The sequence below is a fragment of the Etheostoma cragini genome, chromosome 3, assembly GCF_013103735.1.
Source record: "Etheostoma cragini isolate CJK2018 chromosome 3, CSU_Ecrag_1.0, whole genome shotgun sequence".
In the NCBI taxonomy this organism is placed as follows: domain Eukaryota; kingdom Metazoa; phylum Chordata; class Actinopteri; order Perciformes; family Percidae; genus Etheostoma; species Etheostoma cragini.
Genome location: NC_048409.1, coordinates 8,399,587 through 8,414,968, shown reverse-complemented (window position 1 = coordinate 8,414,968; position 15,382 = coordinate 8,399,587). Strand labels below are relative to the sequence as shown.

Here is a 15,382-nt window from a genome sequence, read left to right as displayed (position 1 = left end):
ATATTTATATATATATCGGTATTGGTACCGGTATTGAAAATTTTTGATTGATACCCAGCCCTATGTTTGTGTGTGTGTGTGTGTGTGTGTATGTATGTATGTATATATGTATATATAGACATACATTTATACAATTTTGATTATGATTATCCTGTTAATGAATTAAATCGATATTAAGATGTGTCTTCTCCTCAATATTATTATATACACATGGTTTTCATCAACAAAATCAAGGAGTCAGATATATATCAACTCCCCTTTTGATTGTATCTGCTCTATGTATATGCAGAGCCTTGTAGCACGTCTTAAGGAGAACTTGGAGAAGCTGACAGAGGAACGAGACCAGCGCACCAGCGGTGAGAATCGTGAGAAGGAACAGAACAAACGACTGCAGAGACAGCTCCGCGACGTCAAAGAGGAGACGGGGGAACTGGCCAAAAAGGAAGCCGAGGCCAGCCGCAAAAAACATGAGCTGGTAAGGATGTGACAGCTTACTAACAATTGTCAATGAGCAAGCAGTCCAGTCAATTTAGGAGAGCTTGCATAGTATCCATCAACAACGATCAAGTGATCCACCTTTGGTCCCGGTGTGCTGAATCTCATCTCATTGACAGGAAATGGACATAGAAAGCTTAGAAGCTGCTAATCAGAGCCTGCAGGCAGACCTCAAACTGGCCTTCAAAAGGATCGGCGACCTGCAGGCGGCCATTGAGGACGAGATGGAGAGTGACGACAATGAAGACCTTATCAACAGGTACAAAAACATAACTCCTTGATTTTGAGTTTTTTAAGGGCTTGGTATGAGTATCAATTGCATTTTAAGGGCACCAGTGCATTAGGGCTCGAAAAAAAAAATCTTACCTCAAAGTCTACTTACTAGCTTTTCCTACAGCTTTGAGCAGAATCTCACTGTCTTCATCAGCGGATGGAGTTTGCTTCATCAGTTCTCATGAAGATGGTTCAACTGTCATCTGAATGAAAATCAGTGTTCAAATTCCTCCTCAACCTATTTGGAAAACATTAATATGATAAAACTAAAAATTCATCTTGACTTACGGTTGAGCATTCAACTACTTCTTACCGTCTTCATCAGCAGATTGAATTTGGTTAGACATGATGATAAGTTGTCATGACAACTGAAATGATCCTTTGATAAAGCAACTCAAATGTAGTTTATTTTGGACTCTGAGTGATATTATTTTCAACCAGTATAAAGTCCAGTCCTCTCTCTGCTGAACACCGTACAAACATAGTGAGAGGTCTTCTCCACACAGCAGCAGTAAACAGCTCTGTGAGTCATTAGAATACGCTCTGTAAGTCTTTCTTCTCTCTGTATGCAAGACAAAAGATCAGATTGAGGTGGCATGCTGAGTCAGTGCCCCTACAGACATGATGTGTACCAAATAGTTTGCCAAAGGGAGAAAAAAAAACTGGGTCATCACAGCATCTGCCATGACACAAGATATTTTTATGCATCATTCATGTTTAATATATTATTTTTTTCATTGAATCTTATTTCCTGTTCCTCTTTTCTGTTGTCTTTTGTTTGTCTGTTTTAATTTCTTCTTTCCCTCCACCTATCATCATCACGACCAGTTTGCAAGACATGGTGACAAAGTATCAGAAAAGGCAGAACAGAGCGTGAGGAACCTGTGTTTTATTATTTTCTTTTTTGCACCACTGGGAATGATGCAGTATCTTTGAGCATTTAGTGGAGAAGTTGATAGTGGAGGGAAAAAAGTTTTTCTCCGGGTTTAGTTTCGGTCCAGTTAGTCCAATCACTTCTGGCTGCCACACTGGAAAAATGAGCTGATATTTGATGGAAAAATCCCCCCTGATAGAAAAAAAAAATAGAAACAATATTTGGAATGCACCTGGCATTCTGGGCCAACTTTGTTGTTTGGTGATATCCCTACATTCCTGGGATGATTTTCATCTAGTATTTCCAGACATCAACTTTTGGTGTTAGGCCCAATCTGAGAGCAAGGGAACAGTTCCAGATCCACACATGTTTAAAAATTCAAACAGGAAGAAATGTCTCATGCTAGACATAGAGATGCAGTTAATCCAAGGGGGGGGGGGGGTTCCTTTGAAAGCGTGAAGGTTTGGGGATAATGCATCATCAGCAGTGCTCAGAGATTTGCTCATAACCCACAGTTTACTCCACTCTTCATTGCATGGCCTCACATGCTGATATGCATGAATACCACTGACAAAATGTTACTTGTGCCCCAGCATGAAACAAGCCTCCCTCCTCAGATTCCCTGTATGGTTAACCACTTTTTTAAAGCTACGAATTGAAAGGTACAAGTGTCGTGATCTCTATGGTTATCCCCTGCGGCCCAAGGTCTTCCTCCCAGTTCCCCTTTACACAACCCGGGGGGGGGGGGGGGGGGGGGGGGGGGGGGGGGGGGGGGGGGGGCTGTCTTGTGTTTGAACAGCAGTCTGCAACCGAGTCAGCCTCTCGCTTCCTAGGCCATCTAATTATTTCATCAGCCCGCTCTAGGGCTGGATGTGACTGTGGCTCGGTGACTGCCCTCACTGACAGGAGAAAAAAAAGGGTATGTTCCTCATCAATCTTTGACTCGCACTTACTTAATAATGCAGAACCCTCAAATGTCTTACAAAGAGCTGTGGCACACACGCAGTGTTAACCTCTGGCTCCCAGCCATCCCAGTGCCCTGTCCGTGTCGAGGGATTACTCATCCGAGCGGGAGACTGCAGGCTTTTGTGTTTTGATTTGTAATAAGATGTTAGCACTGCCACATTTGAATGAAGAAAAGCTAAGCTTTCCTGGTGTGTGAACATGCATTTCTATTTTCGTGAAATATAACTTATGTAGCTGTACATTTGGCTATATAAATATTAATTCAATTTGTATTAAGCCAATCTAATACAAACAATCCAAAAATGCATTTATCTAATGCTGGAGCACTTTGGGTTTAAAATATTACTGAAATTATAGTGGTTTATGGGAACAACATAAATACCTGCTCTGTAAATGACATAACCAGTCTTCTCTTGTGAGGACTTGTCAGAGCTCGAAAGGAAGACATTTGTGTTTAAATGTTTAAGAAAGCACCCTGCGTCCGCAGATTTCAGTCAGAATGTTCTTTCTCATATTCTATAACAGAATGTATAACTATTTTGGTCATGGTTTTCATACACTTTCTGTAATAAATCATCTAAAAGCAAAACTCCTATTAGATTGGGAGATGGGGATCCCTGGGAAAAAATCTTCTGAAATGGGGGTCCGTGGACAAATTTAGTTTAAGATGTCAATTTAGGGGTCCTTGGCGTGACAAAGTTTGCAAACCACTGATCACACAGCTTATTCACTTTTATGAAGTATTCCAGTACCTAACAGTGCAGCTAATGGAAACATCTTATCAGCTTTAGCTAGCTAACATTGTTAGCAACAGTATTTGCACTGGCTGGTTTCCTTTTTATAAAGAACGTTTGCTTCAGCTCTATAACTAGCTGAAAAGGACTAGTGTTATAGTTCAAACAAATTGAAATATTGGATGTAATCAGTTTTCGATATTTTTTGGACTTGCTTATAACATATATTGACTTTTGTCAGTTTCCGTGGACGGATAACATCTGTTTGTCTTGTCTTACACCATAGCTTGTTGAATGGTCTTCCAAATCCAACAAGGGAAAACTGCAGGCTAGAAAGCTCAATAATTAGTCAGCTTCATTTGATATTCCTGTGACTACAAAACACACCAGTCCAAGAAGGATAACATGTTGAAGTGGCAACACTTATTTCCAACATAGAACATAAATTCAAACAATAGAAAATCTAAATGACATGAATACAAACTTACAATATATTTTACTATATACATTTTTTTACATCAAATTACCTAAATCTAACAAAATGGCTTAAGTAAAATATCAATAATAACCAGCGTTCATGTTACACTAAAACTCTCTACCTCTAATAGTCCCTCCTGCTTTTGCCATATTACGATTTAAAACAGGGCGGATCTACAGTATCTGTAGCACAATAAACAGCTGACAAATGTACATTTAAATGTCACTATTGGTCAGTATAGATGCTAAATGTTGTGGTCCGTATTCTTCAATACAATGCTAGCAATATATTGCCTGTCCTAGTGTTTTGTGCCACTGCGGGATTAGCTGGCAATCAAACATGTTCTCGGCTGGCCAACTCTGAGGCTTGGAGGATAAAAAAAAAACCATTACCGATGTATCTCCAAAGACCTTCTTTCTAACTTTTAAGTATTATTAAATGAAAAAAATGAAAATCATTTTGGCCCAGATATTTGACTCCACAAATAAGAGTTGGCTGTTGTGAGTTCAGTTGGCTTTTAGTAAAGCTAATAGATAATATTTTCAATTCATATTGTACTGAACTCATTGCTTACGGCACTGGATGTTTTGCAGCACAGATGAACTGTGTTACCTTGTCATGTGACACTGTGTATGCGAGAATATGAGTTTTGCAAGTGTATATTTGCTGATGGTCTTGGAGAGGATGCATATTGTTGTCTGTGCTCCAAAGGCACAGGGACTTCACTGGCTCGACAGTTTCATATATTGGAGGAAAAACAGTGGTATCTATAAGACCCAGGGACATAGAGCAGCAACGCAGAGCAGAGCAGGGCGGGAGGATCCATAGAAGCTAATGATGAATGTAATAGTGTGTAACAGAGATGTACAACCAATGGCGGCAGAATGCCACAGACAATTAATGTCTCCTCAGCACTGTGTTTGTTTGCTTCCCCCAGGCTTTCGGCAGGGCTTAACTAATGGTATGCTGGTCAAGGACATAAATTGTGGTTGACACCATGTGTGAAGCGCACAATTACATATTGCCCACAAATGTGTTTGGCTATAGACCTGAGAGGTATTTCTCCATGTGCTCTGAATGTGTCATGGCAAAAATGTTTGTAGATGAGAGTTTTGCAGAATAGAAAATAATCTGCAAAAGAACATCTGAAAAGTGTCAAAAAAAGTTCATACTGAACGTAGCTGCAAAACATTAATTGTCAACATGTTTCATTTATTGTACTCCAATATCTGCTAGTAGCAAGGCAAAGTGTTTTAGTACAAAGTCTGCCCCCTGACCCTAGATTGGACACCCCATTAAATGGTGTTTATCCACTCTTTTCTAATAAGTCCAAAGTGCCAAAGACGAAGCCATTTGGCTGTTGCATTGTCATCACAATAGGCAGCACCAAATCCCCAGATTGTGTAATAGTTTTGCATGGCATATTTTGCTAAGCTAATTACAGCTTAAGAGTCCGTGGCCCCATCCTTCCTCGCATCCCTCCTTCCTCGTCTCTGACATGAATGCTGCCCCAGCATTACCATCCAAGGTTATTGTATTCCATAAAACCTAGCAGGCTAGGCATTTGGATCTTACTGGGCAGGCCATCATTTGAAGTCTCCCCTTTGATATTCAGGGAGCTTTTTTCTCTGACTGTTAATGATTTTAATTATAAGTGGTACTGGGACTTTCTGAGCTTTGTGCTGCAGAACATAATGTCTTTTTCCTCTCTCTTCCTTGACACAATGGGAGGCTTTTTGAAACAGATGCAGATATGTTGAGCCACCCCTCTGATGTCTCTGTAGGACTATTAAGCTGTAACAACTTAATTTCACAGCGCCACACAAGCACTGGGCTTTGACGGCACTTAATGAGTATTACGGTCTTTTCATCCGTGTCAAATTTTATGACAAGCCCTCTATTTTACTCCATGGCTCGCAGTGGGTTTGTGAATGTGTAATGATAATTGAGAGGAAAACGGTGCAGTGCCCAGCTGTGTACCAAATCATTCTGTCAAGAACTGAATTTATGAGTGAATGCATATGGCTGCCTTTCTGTGCAGGACTGGTGATGAAAATAATTACCAGGTGAAAGATAAATCTGGACATTTTCTGGCACTTTTCTGTGCAGTTCAAAGACATTTAGTTTTTTCCAACATATGTTTTCACTGGTTATGGTCAAAAAACAAATAGAAGTAAACATGTTCTTTTTTTTACTTTTACTTTTACAATGTGTTAATCTGGTGTAGCTGGTTGCAGTCTAATATTTATAAGCTACATGGAGGTATATCGATGAGGGCTGTTTAGACTGAAACATTGCAGAAATAAAAGTATAAACCAGCACAAGTGAGAAAGTATGCAAGATATTTTCTCTTTTATTTAAGTCACACAGATATCTACACAGTGCTTTTTAAACACATAGAAACAGTTGTACAATGTCCAGCAAGGGGCACTTCCTCGAAGTGAAGGGATTGATTTGCTAATGTTTATGAACTAATATAGTGGTACTCTAATAAAACACAAAATCTCAATACCATTCACCTCAGTTTCCATTTTTATTACAGACATACATATTCCCTATACCTATGCATTTTAGCAAACAAGCATCACCAATACAACTCCACAAGAGTAGTATCCTCAAACACCAAATCCTATTCTGAAGCTACATTTTTTACACATTTGCATTTTACACATTTTTTAGTGCAAATGTAGAAAAAGATGCACACAACTTCAACATAGTTGGATAGTTTAAGGCCCTAATTAATAATGACTTTTAAACTAAAACATACTCACAGTAAAAGGTAGGCTAGAGGAAACCCAACAAAACATGTCTATGAGATGATTTAATGTGCAGGTGCAATGTTCTTTGGTATTACTTTGATTGAAAATGTCCATTGTATATTGTTGCTTTTATGGTGGTAACGGAAGGCCACGTTCACACATACTCAGGCGGTCCTGCGAAAAACGCTAGTCTTTCTATTCATTTTACATAGGGGTAAAAGGGGGAACTGATCAAGTTTGTTTTGCCAAAACGCATCGGTATAAGAAAAGGAACTGGTGAACTGAGGCCATAGTATTGAGATTGCTTTTGTGTTTTTGGAGTGCCACTATGCCAGTTCATAAGTTGTACAATGTCTTTGAGAAAATTAGTTTGAGCTTGAAGACTACAAATCTATAACAGAAATCCTGTGTTACAAACTGCAGGCATAGAGGGTGTGAGGGTCTAATGAAAGAGGAAGTGTAGGATCCATCGATCTTGGAGTTTGAGATGTATCAAGATAGCTTCCGGATATCAATCTGCTACACTTTCACCAAATTATTCAACCACTTGATTTATTACACAAACCACAATTCATATTCATTTTTTTCCGTACTTTCAAATAAGTAATTTAAATAACAAAGCAGTCAGCTTGGATGGTTGATTAGTGTGCAATGTAAAAGTGTCTAGAAGAGATGCTTCTTTCCCAGATCTTAGCAATACATTTGGTGTATATTATCTTATAAAAATTAAACAGAAGTGATAGCCAAAGGTATTAAAAATAAAAATCAGTTTGTAAAGAATAAACTTTCCTGTTATTCAAGCGCTACCGTTGGATTTTGTTCCTGTCATGGTGCTTCTAAGAAACTAGCAAGAGTACAAATAGAATGTTTGTTGGATGCCTGAGTGCCAGCTAACCGCCAAGATAGCACTCCTCTGACAGTGACAACAGGAAGAAGTTGCTGTATTGTGTTTACATCTATACAACCTCTTGTAGGCATGTTTGTGTGCTTACTGGGGCTCCTTGAGCATGTGCTGTCTTTTATCCAGAATAAATGTCACAATCCTTGTTTGCTTTCACACTAACACTTCCAGTCTGTCCTTTGTGCTCTGCCTCCACAGCTAAGGAGAATTACAGGAACAATTTTACCACTGTTGACTCTCCTTACACACTAACATTGCTTTACCCTATTTTCTCCTCTCTGAATGGCCATAATTGACTTTTTCTGTTTGCAACTTACTTTGGCATCTCATCTCTCCTAACTTGTTGTCCTACCTCTGACTCGTCACCAGTCTGGGGGATTCAGACACAGACTCGGAGGTGGAGGATCGTGTGGATGGGGTGAAGTCCTGGTTGTCTAAAAGCAAAGGTTCTGCCAAGAACCTCTCAGATGACGGCAGCCTCAAGAGTTCCAGGTCAGTACAAAGGCTGCAGCTATTACTACCACTACAGCAACAGTTAGTAAGCAGTCCACCTACACCTTTGACTGCTTTTACACTCTGTCCGGATGTAATGATTTACATGATCCGTCCCAGAGGAAATAAAGCAGTCGGAGCAGGGTACGTGGCTGAAATGAGGAGGCTGCTATTACTTAAATGTATTTTCAAGCTGCTTTGTCTTTCTTGTCGCCCACTCTGTGAAAAAGGAACTTTTTTTTTCTAAAAACAATCCACCTCCGTGGTAGATTTATCGACATGCCCGATGGCCAGCTGGCATAGTCTACCTGAGCCTCTTGCTGAGATTAATGAATGTGTCTGCCAGCTGACAGCTTTGATTGCCCCAGATTTGTCTCCTTACCAGAAGATTTAACTTCCCTCCCTCAGCTGAGCCACTCCCAACTTTTAAAACTTTTGAGTTTTTAAGTCTCCCTTAGTTGCATTTCCCTACAGACAAACACTGACTGATTCACAGAGCTAGCCAACACTGTCCCTTGTAGTAGTAGCAGCTTAAAGTTCAATTGACTTTAATGGGTATTTGCACAGGTACAAGAGTACATTGGCAAGAAACAAAGTAGCACATACTCTCTTTTCTCCAAGCTGTAGCTGTCTAGCAGTAGAATGCTATTCTTGCCTCTCAAATTCTTAATAATTTGTAATAGGTCTTCCAGATGTATTGTATATGTTCCTGCATTTTAGCTAAATGACTATATGAATGTTTTGCTGCCATAACACGCCATGATGAATCCCATTCTTATCATTACTGTGGCCTCATCTGTCCTTGGTGGGCGATACAATGATGTTGGTGTCTTAACAATTCAGTCTGGGAAAATAAAACTTGTTAGTCAGTTGTCTCCAGTTGCACTCTCCTTAAACTCCTCTTTTTTTCATTGCTGTATTCTCATTTGGCTACGTTTCATGACATTTCTGTTATATTTGTCAAGTTTCATTCATTTTATTCCTTCACTCACCTCCACTTGACCCACTTTGTCATTTTTTCTTCCACTGTCTTCATTCCTCTGTCCTTTCCATTGTTGCTTCTTTCTAGATTTGCTGTAAATGTAGACACAAAGGAAGGGAAAGAGTGGCAAGAGGGTAAGGAATGGAAAGAAGTTAATAAAGAGGGCAAAGAGGTAGATCCAAGCAGGCCAATGTCAGTGATGAGCTCGCTCAGCTACAGAAAACGCTCCAACGTTGATTCCATCGGTGGCAAAGAGGGTGCCCTCCTGAGGGGGCTAAAGGAGAGTGCAGAGTCCGAAGACGCGTTATCCTTTCATAAGGCTAAACCCAAAAACACAGATTATCAGCATGACACCTACTCAGTCAGCTCCAGGAGGAAGTCCCAGGCAGGGGATGACATGAATGACAGAGAATCAGTCATCTCTCAGGCTTATTCAGAGGCCAACAGCCGAGCCAGGAAAGGTATGGACAGCCGCTGGGGGGACTTTGACAAAGAATCAGTCATTTCATACCCTGCACCAAGTCGGGCGTCCACACGTCTTGGGTTAAGCCCAGAGAATGATGCCAAGTCTACCATCAGCTTGGATCTGTTAAGCCCACTTGGACGCCGCCAAAGCACCTCACGCTTAGATGAGGAGAGAGGCAGGCGATTGCTGTATGGCAGCAGTCCCAGCAGTCCTTGCTTTAGCAGACGGTCTGGAGGACGCAGTCCTGGAAGTGTTAGCCAAGCTGATTCCCATATGTCGCTGGGACGCAGCTGCCGCCTAAGCGAGTTTGACGTTGATATGGATGATAGCCGAAGTGTGGCCTTCATCAAGAGGTCAGCTTACAGTCCACACTCGTCCACTGGCCGAAGTATCTCCATGCCACCACCACGGGCTCGATCATCAACTTCTGATAATGACCCGATTGATACCTTGGATATCAAACCAGTCAGTCATCGTAACTACCTCGACCCTGACCTGGAGAAAGCCATCAATGAGGTGCTGAATTTCAAGCCGATCAAATTCAAGCGGAGGAGCTTGGAAGACTCAGAGGGTGAAGAAGAAAAATCCAAGACTGAGAAGGACAACGGAAAAAGTATTGAAAATGGAGACGGACCTCGCCCTGCTAGCAGTCTTAGACGCTCTGCGTCGGCCGTGGACTGCATGAGAGCGTCCCGCAGCGGCAGCAGCTGCAGCAGTCGCCATCGCAGCAAGATTAAAGGTAAGAGCAAGAAGAAGAAGAGAAGCCACAGCTCCGAGTCCGACAGCTCAGGAGACAACCGTCGTCACAGCAGCAGCTCCAAGAGCAGGTCCAAGAAGTCCAAGAAAAAGTCCAAGAAGAGGGACAAATCTTCATCCTCTTCATCGTCTTCGTCCTCTTCGGATTCCAAGCCGGACTCTGGGTCAGAGTCTAGCTCCGGGGCTTCCACCATTTCTTACAGAAGCTCCAGCAGTGTGAAGAGGGCACCTGTTCGAAAGGTGTCCAGCCCAGAAGAGGAAGGAGAACCTAGGCCACAGAGTGAGAGCCAAAGACAGCCAAAGGACGATAAGAAGAGGAAGAAGAAGGTGGACAGCCTGATGATGAAGTACCTGTACCGGCCGGACAGTGACTGAGGCAGGCAGTAGGTGGTTGCCTGAGACGGACTTACCTTGTTTTTGAAGCATGATGTGACCTAACCAATGAAATCGTATCCCACTCTTATCAAGCAGCGCATGAAATATTGCCCATTCAGTCTGATGGCAATTAGACTTTTACAGTTTAGAATGCTAATATTTTAATTTTCAGGCTGCATTTTTGATGTGTCTTAGGCATGCTAACAATTTGTGTTGTTTACTACTGCACCTTCTCAGTTTCAAGCCAAACAGTAGTGACCACAATCTCTGTTTCTGTCTTTCACTAGTTTAGTGAGGCTTTCTTTAAGGACTCTTTAGGAGCTGGGGTGTTGTGAATGTTTTCACACCAGTAAGTGCAGTTGGTGAGAAGCTGCACTCCACATGAATGTTAACTCAGCCTTGAATCACTTCGAGATGTTGACTCAAGTAGACCTTTATTATTCCCCAGAGGGGCAATTGGTTGGGCACTTTGATTTACAGCCCCAGAAAGGTGAAACTAACAGGAGTCAAATAAGAAAGGCCAAAATGAATTTCTCCTTCCAGCCCTATAACTGCAGGTATAATTAGACTCCGAGCATTGATTTACACCAACTCGAAAATTCATTTTAGATGCACAGTAACAAACCCCTTGCAGTATTAACGCCATTTGAATGTAAGATAACGCTTAATGTAGGCTGGTATAGGTATTGCATTTCTAATTATTTCATCCATTATGATTATTGGAGATAATGAAAAACATATTTGAATCATGTTTACAGGTTTAGCTTTCTATTTCAACATGGCTGATTGACTTTACAACTGTAACATTTGGAGAGGAATCACATGTGTCACAATGCTTTGTATTTGGTATAAATGGCATTGATTTAGTTCTAACCCTGATAACACAAAACAGTTCTGCATCGGTTGTACCACATTGCATGAGTTTTTGTGGCCACTGTTTGCAGGCTAACCTCACAACATGGTACATGTACAGATAGTTTGTGGTGGCTATGATAGCTCAAAATGCTGTAACACAAGAAGACAAAACGCAGGCAAAACGCAGGCAAATGAAGACATACATTCAGAAAACACAAGCAAATGGGGAAGAATTCAAAAATGGACAAATACAGAAACACTACTTCAAACCAAAAACTCTTGGGGTCACTTAAAACTAATGAACTAGTAGATAAATGCTAGTTGTGCTAATATCTCCAATAAAATCAGAACCACACTGCTCTTTTACGACTTAATTTACAAGTGTCTGACTTCATCAAACCACGTGTTTGGGCTTTTGGTGTCCCCTGGAAATTTGTTCCGATGATGATATCTACATTTGCTTGTGTTTCTTCACATTGCAGTGCATTGAGCTCTCTTAGACAGTACTGTTCGCTCACTTTTTTGATAATAACATCATATGCTACTTGTTGTTTCCTGCTCCAGCCCCCCTAGCCGGAGACACTGCTTCGATAGATCTGATGAAGAGGAGGAGGAAGAAGAAAAAGAAGGAGGGGCAACCCAGGGCTCTTACTACGCCCGATAAAGACATGCCAGCCAAATGAAAGACGACGGCGGCGCTGTCTGCATCCACCCTCGTTACACCGTGGCAGTTTGTCTGGCATGCAAAGTTGACCTCAATTGTGGCCAGCTGGACACAACCACACAGTTAATAACCCACAGCCCTGCAGGGAAACGTGTTCCAAACACTCAGTCACAGTTTTCTATGGCAGTTCCTCACAGGGTTCGGTCCTAGTTTGACAAACTGTATAGTGTATCCTGACTGCACACACAGCTGCTCCGTTATTAACCACTCGACTTTGCTGGTTGCATGCACGCAGCTGTTTGGCTTGAGCAGCCACCCTGTTTGGTTGAAACTGAGCCAAAGAACGTGTGGTTGGAATGATATTAGATTTTTTCAGCCTCTCTCTTTGTCTTTGTCACTCTTCCTCTCTTCTTTACATATAGTACACCACAATGATATGTATTGCCATAGTACAATGTATTGCCAAAAAGCATTTGTTCAAGTATGTGTGCACACTGTTTTTACTTATTGCCTATTGATGCGGAGTCTTGACAAAAGTCCCAGCCTTTTCTTCTTCTTTTTTTCCTTCTCGTCCTTCTTTCCATTTTGGGACAAGTGCCATTTGATTAAAGTGGGCTCCTTTGCAGCTTTCTTCTCTGCAGCTGTGGCATTTCATGAACTGCTAGCTGTAAACCCGAGGACTCTCATCATCATCATCTGCTCGCTCTTTGTTTGCCTGAAAAGTTTGTCTGCCTTTTGCTGGCTAATGATCTCTTCCTCACAGGGGAGGATGGTTGCACCACTAACCGTGCCGCCATGAAAAGCAAAGCTGTTTCCTCCATTTAACTCTTTTGTTTTTGAGGTTGATAGATTTGCTTAAAAAAAATTTAAGCAAATTTATTTCCATGAGTTTTGAGCTTCCCTCTGCAAAATGCCTTGTCTTATGTATAATAAGACTTTGTTTGAGTACTTGCCAGAATTCTTTAGTAATGAAGAGACTTTGTCTTTGTGCTTGCCGTCTACATGTCGTCTGTGTTTAAATTTAAGTTTAATGTGCTTTCTTTTTTTCACGGGGAATGTACTTAATGTACTTACTTAATGTAACTTTGGGCAGCAGTCATTTCTATTGTATCCTCAACCAGCATGTTCAAGGAAAGAATTGCTGTTATTCTGTATTTTTCACAACAGAAAACATGGAAGGACGGAAACCTACGATATTTTTCTTGACCTTTGGGAATACTATGTTTAACTGAATACTCTAAGCTCAAAGGTCCTCTTAAAAAGCTTTTTGGAGCTTTCACTCACATCTCCCGGCCTTCTTCAGTGAATGGAGCCGGCTCAAGTGTCATCACAGCTCTTAGCAGCAGTAGCTGATGGTGGTGGATGGGGCCCCACCGCTCATAGGACCCAAATGCTTCTACGCTTCTCAGATGGATTTTTGTCGGGATAATTCATTAAGCATAGTTATACTGCGTTCCATTTGTAGTCGGAGGTCAAAGTCAGAAACACGCCCCTTGACCTCGGATTTCCTGGTTCGGACCTCGAACAACCACCGAGTACCCCGAGCTCAAAATCCAACATGGCTGCCCGTGCATCAACAGCAGTGAAAGCTGTAGTAACACACAGTTTATTAGCACTTTTTTGTTATATGTGTGTCACTAAATCAGTCGTACACACTCCAACTTCTATCTGTGGACATGTTGCAACGCTGTTTGTAAACACAAACCGCATACTGCGTTTTTATCAACTTGCATAGCTAACAATGGCTGAGCTGGCTAGAGCTAATGAACAATGATAATCTGACTTGTAAATGGAACTGAATGGCCATTCCCAGCTTCGGCTTCTGAGTTCAGAGGTATGAAATGCACTATTAGCTAATTTTCTCCATTTTGTGCTAGCAACATCAGCTCATGAGAAAATGAGCTTAGTTTATAGTTAGGGCAACACTAAGAATATATTATCAGCAACAGATCATTACAGATTAAATAATAGACTTGTTTCACTAGGTCCTACAAATTTTAAATAAACAGTGACCAGTGATCAGCCAATAGGCTCAGATGTTGTCAGTTGCTGTGTGTCAGTGGTGCAGTTTGAGTGTCATACTTCACCAAAGTGGAATGGGAATCCTGCAGATCCGCTGCTTGCAGTGATTCCCTTCAAATGATTGATTTTCTAGGATGCGTTTCTTTTCATGATATTAGAAAAATTTAGAATATCAGCAGCCTTCTCCTCTAAAGCCTTTTGTGTACTTTAACTGTAACTTCATTAATTGGACACACTACAGCCTGTATAACAAATACTGTGAAATCATGTCCATTGTCTTTGAGGCCTGTTTATTTGTCAGGCTGTTCTCTTCTTTTTTTAACCCAATGAAGCCTCAAAACAGCAAGAAAATAGTAACTTGTATTTTCATGGTTGTGACATCTCACCCTTTGGTCATCTGACTGCTCTCTACTGAGTCGCATTAAGATCTGTTTGAAAGCCATTTAAATCCAGAAGACGGTGACTCGGCGTAGAGGGGCTGGGAAGAATGTGTGGATGTTCCTGATTGTGGGAAAAGTTGAGTGTTATTCTACTATACATGCTTTAGACCCGTGTCTTCATTTTTATTCTCTATGCAGTCAAGATATGTGTGGAAATGTGTTTTTTGACCTTATTGACCCTGATAAAAGTGTCCGGCTTCAGCAGAAAACAAAACAATAGAGCAGGCATAATGCTGACTGCACAGCGTATTTATATATAAATATGTGTATGATTGATGCTAGCATTGAAAATAGTTCATGTTTATTTTCATTATTGAACAAATTGACCACTTGTTATACATTTTGCATTACAGTTTAATATATTGTAAATAAATGATGGTGATTGTTTAATAATGTTTGAAGACTGCATTTGTCTGCGTTAAAGGGTTTTTTCTGCTGTGTGTCTGCGGGTCATGGGTCTCCATTTTCACTTCAACATGCACTTTTGCACATGCAGATAAAACAAAGGGAAATGAATCCCAGCCTGAAGGGTCACAAAACCCACTGATTTAGTTACTTCCTTAGTTGTTCGTCATTTAAGTGGAATTCTTTGCTTGAAAGCTGAGCTAAAAGAACTAGCTCAGTAGAAATCAACACATTCAGCTAGAGGCAGCAAGGTTTCTGTTGAAAAGAAATCCAGTTGACATTGTCTTTTTTTAGTAGTTTAGTTTATTTTCAACACGTTAAAAATTAAAGACATAAGGACAGGATGTACATTTCAGCAGAAGCAAGAAAAACCCAACAAAAACAAAATCCTCAGCAAACATATCTTTCAAAATTGTTGTAAATGAAAAAGTTCAAAAAAACTTCT

At 40.9% G+C, this 15,382-nt stretch overlaps 1 protein-coding gene across 15 annotated transcripts in view; it reads left to right on the top strand.

Moving 5' to 3' along the window:
- myo18ab (myosin XVIIIAb) overlaps nucleotides 1-14,922 on the top strand; it is a 143,257-nt gene extending 128,335 nt beyond the window's left edge. For 11 of the 15 annotated variants that reach the window (XM_034866664.1, XM_034866663.1, XM_034866661.1 and 8 more), the window contains 6 exons: nucleotides 290-475; nucleotides 615-754; nucleotides 1,597-1,641; nucleotides 7,850-7,972; nucleotides 9,042-10,559; nucleotides 11,971-14,922. In XM_034866664.1, the coding sequence (XP_034722555.1) occupies nucleotides 290-475; nucleotides 615-754; nucleotides 1,597-1,641; nucleotides 7,850-7,972; nucleotides 9,042-10,551 (2,004 nt within the window). In that variant the 3' untranslated portion in view covers nucleotides 10,552-10,559; nucleotides 11,971-14,922. The remainder of the gene's footprint in view (nucleotides 1-289; nucleotides 476-614; nucleotides 755-1,596; nucleotides 1,642-7,849; nucleotides 7,973-9,041; nucleotides 10,560-11,970) is intronic. The other 4 variants (XM_034866668.1, XM_034866655.1, XM_034866665.1 and 1 more) reach the window with 3 other exon arrangements.
- The last annotated feature ends 460 nt before the right edge of the window (nucleotides 14,923-15,382 follow it).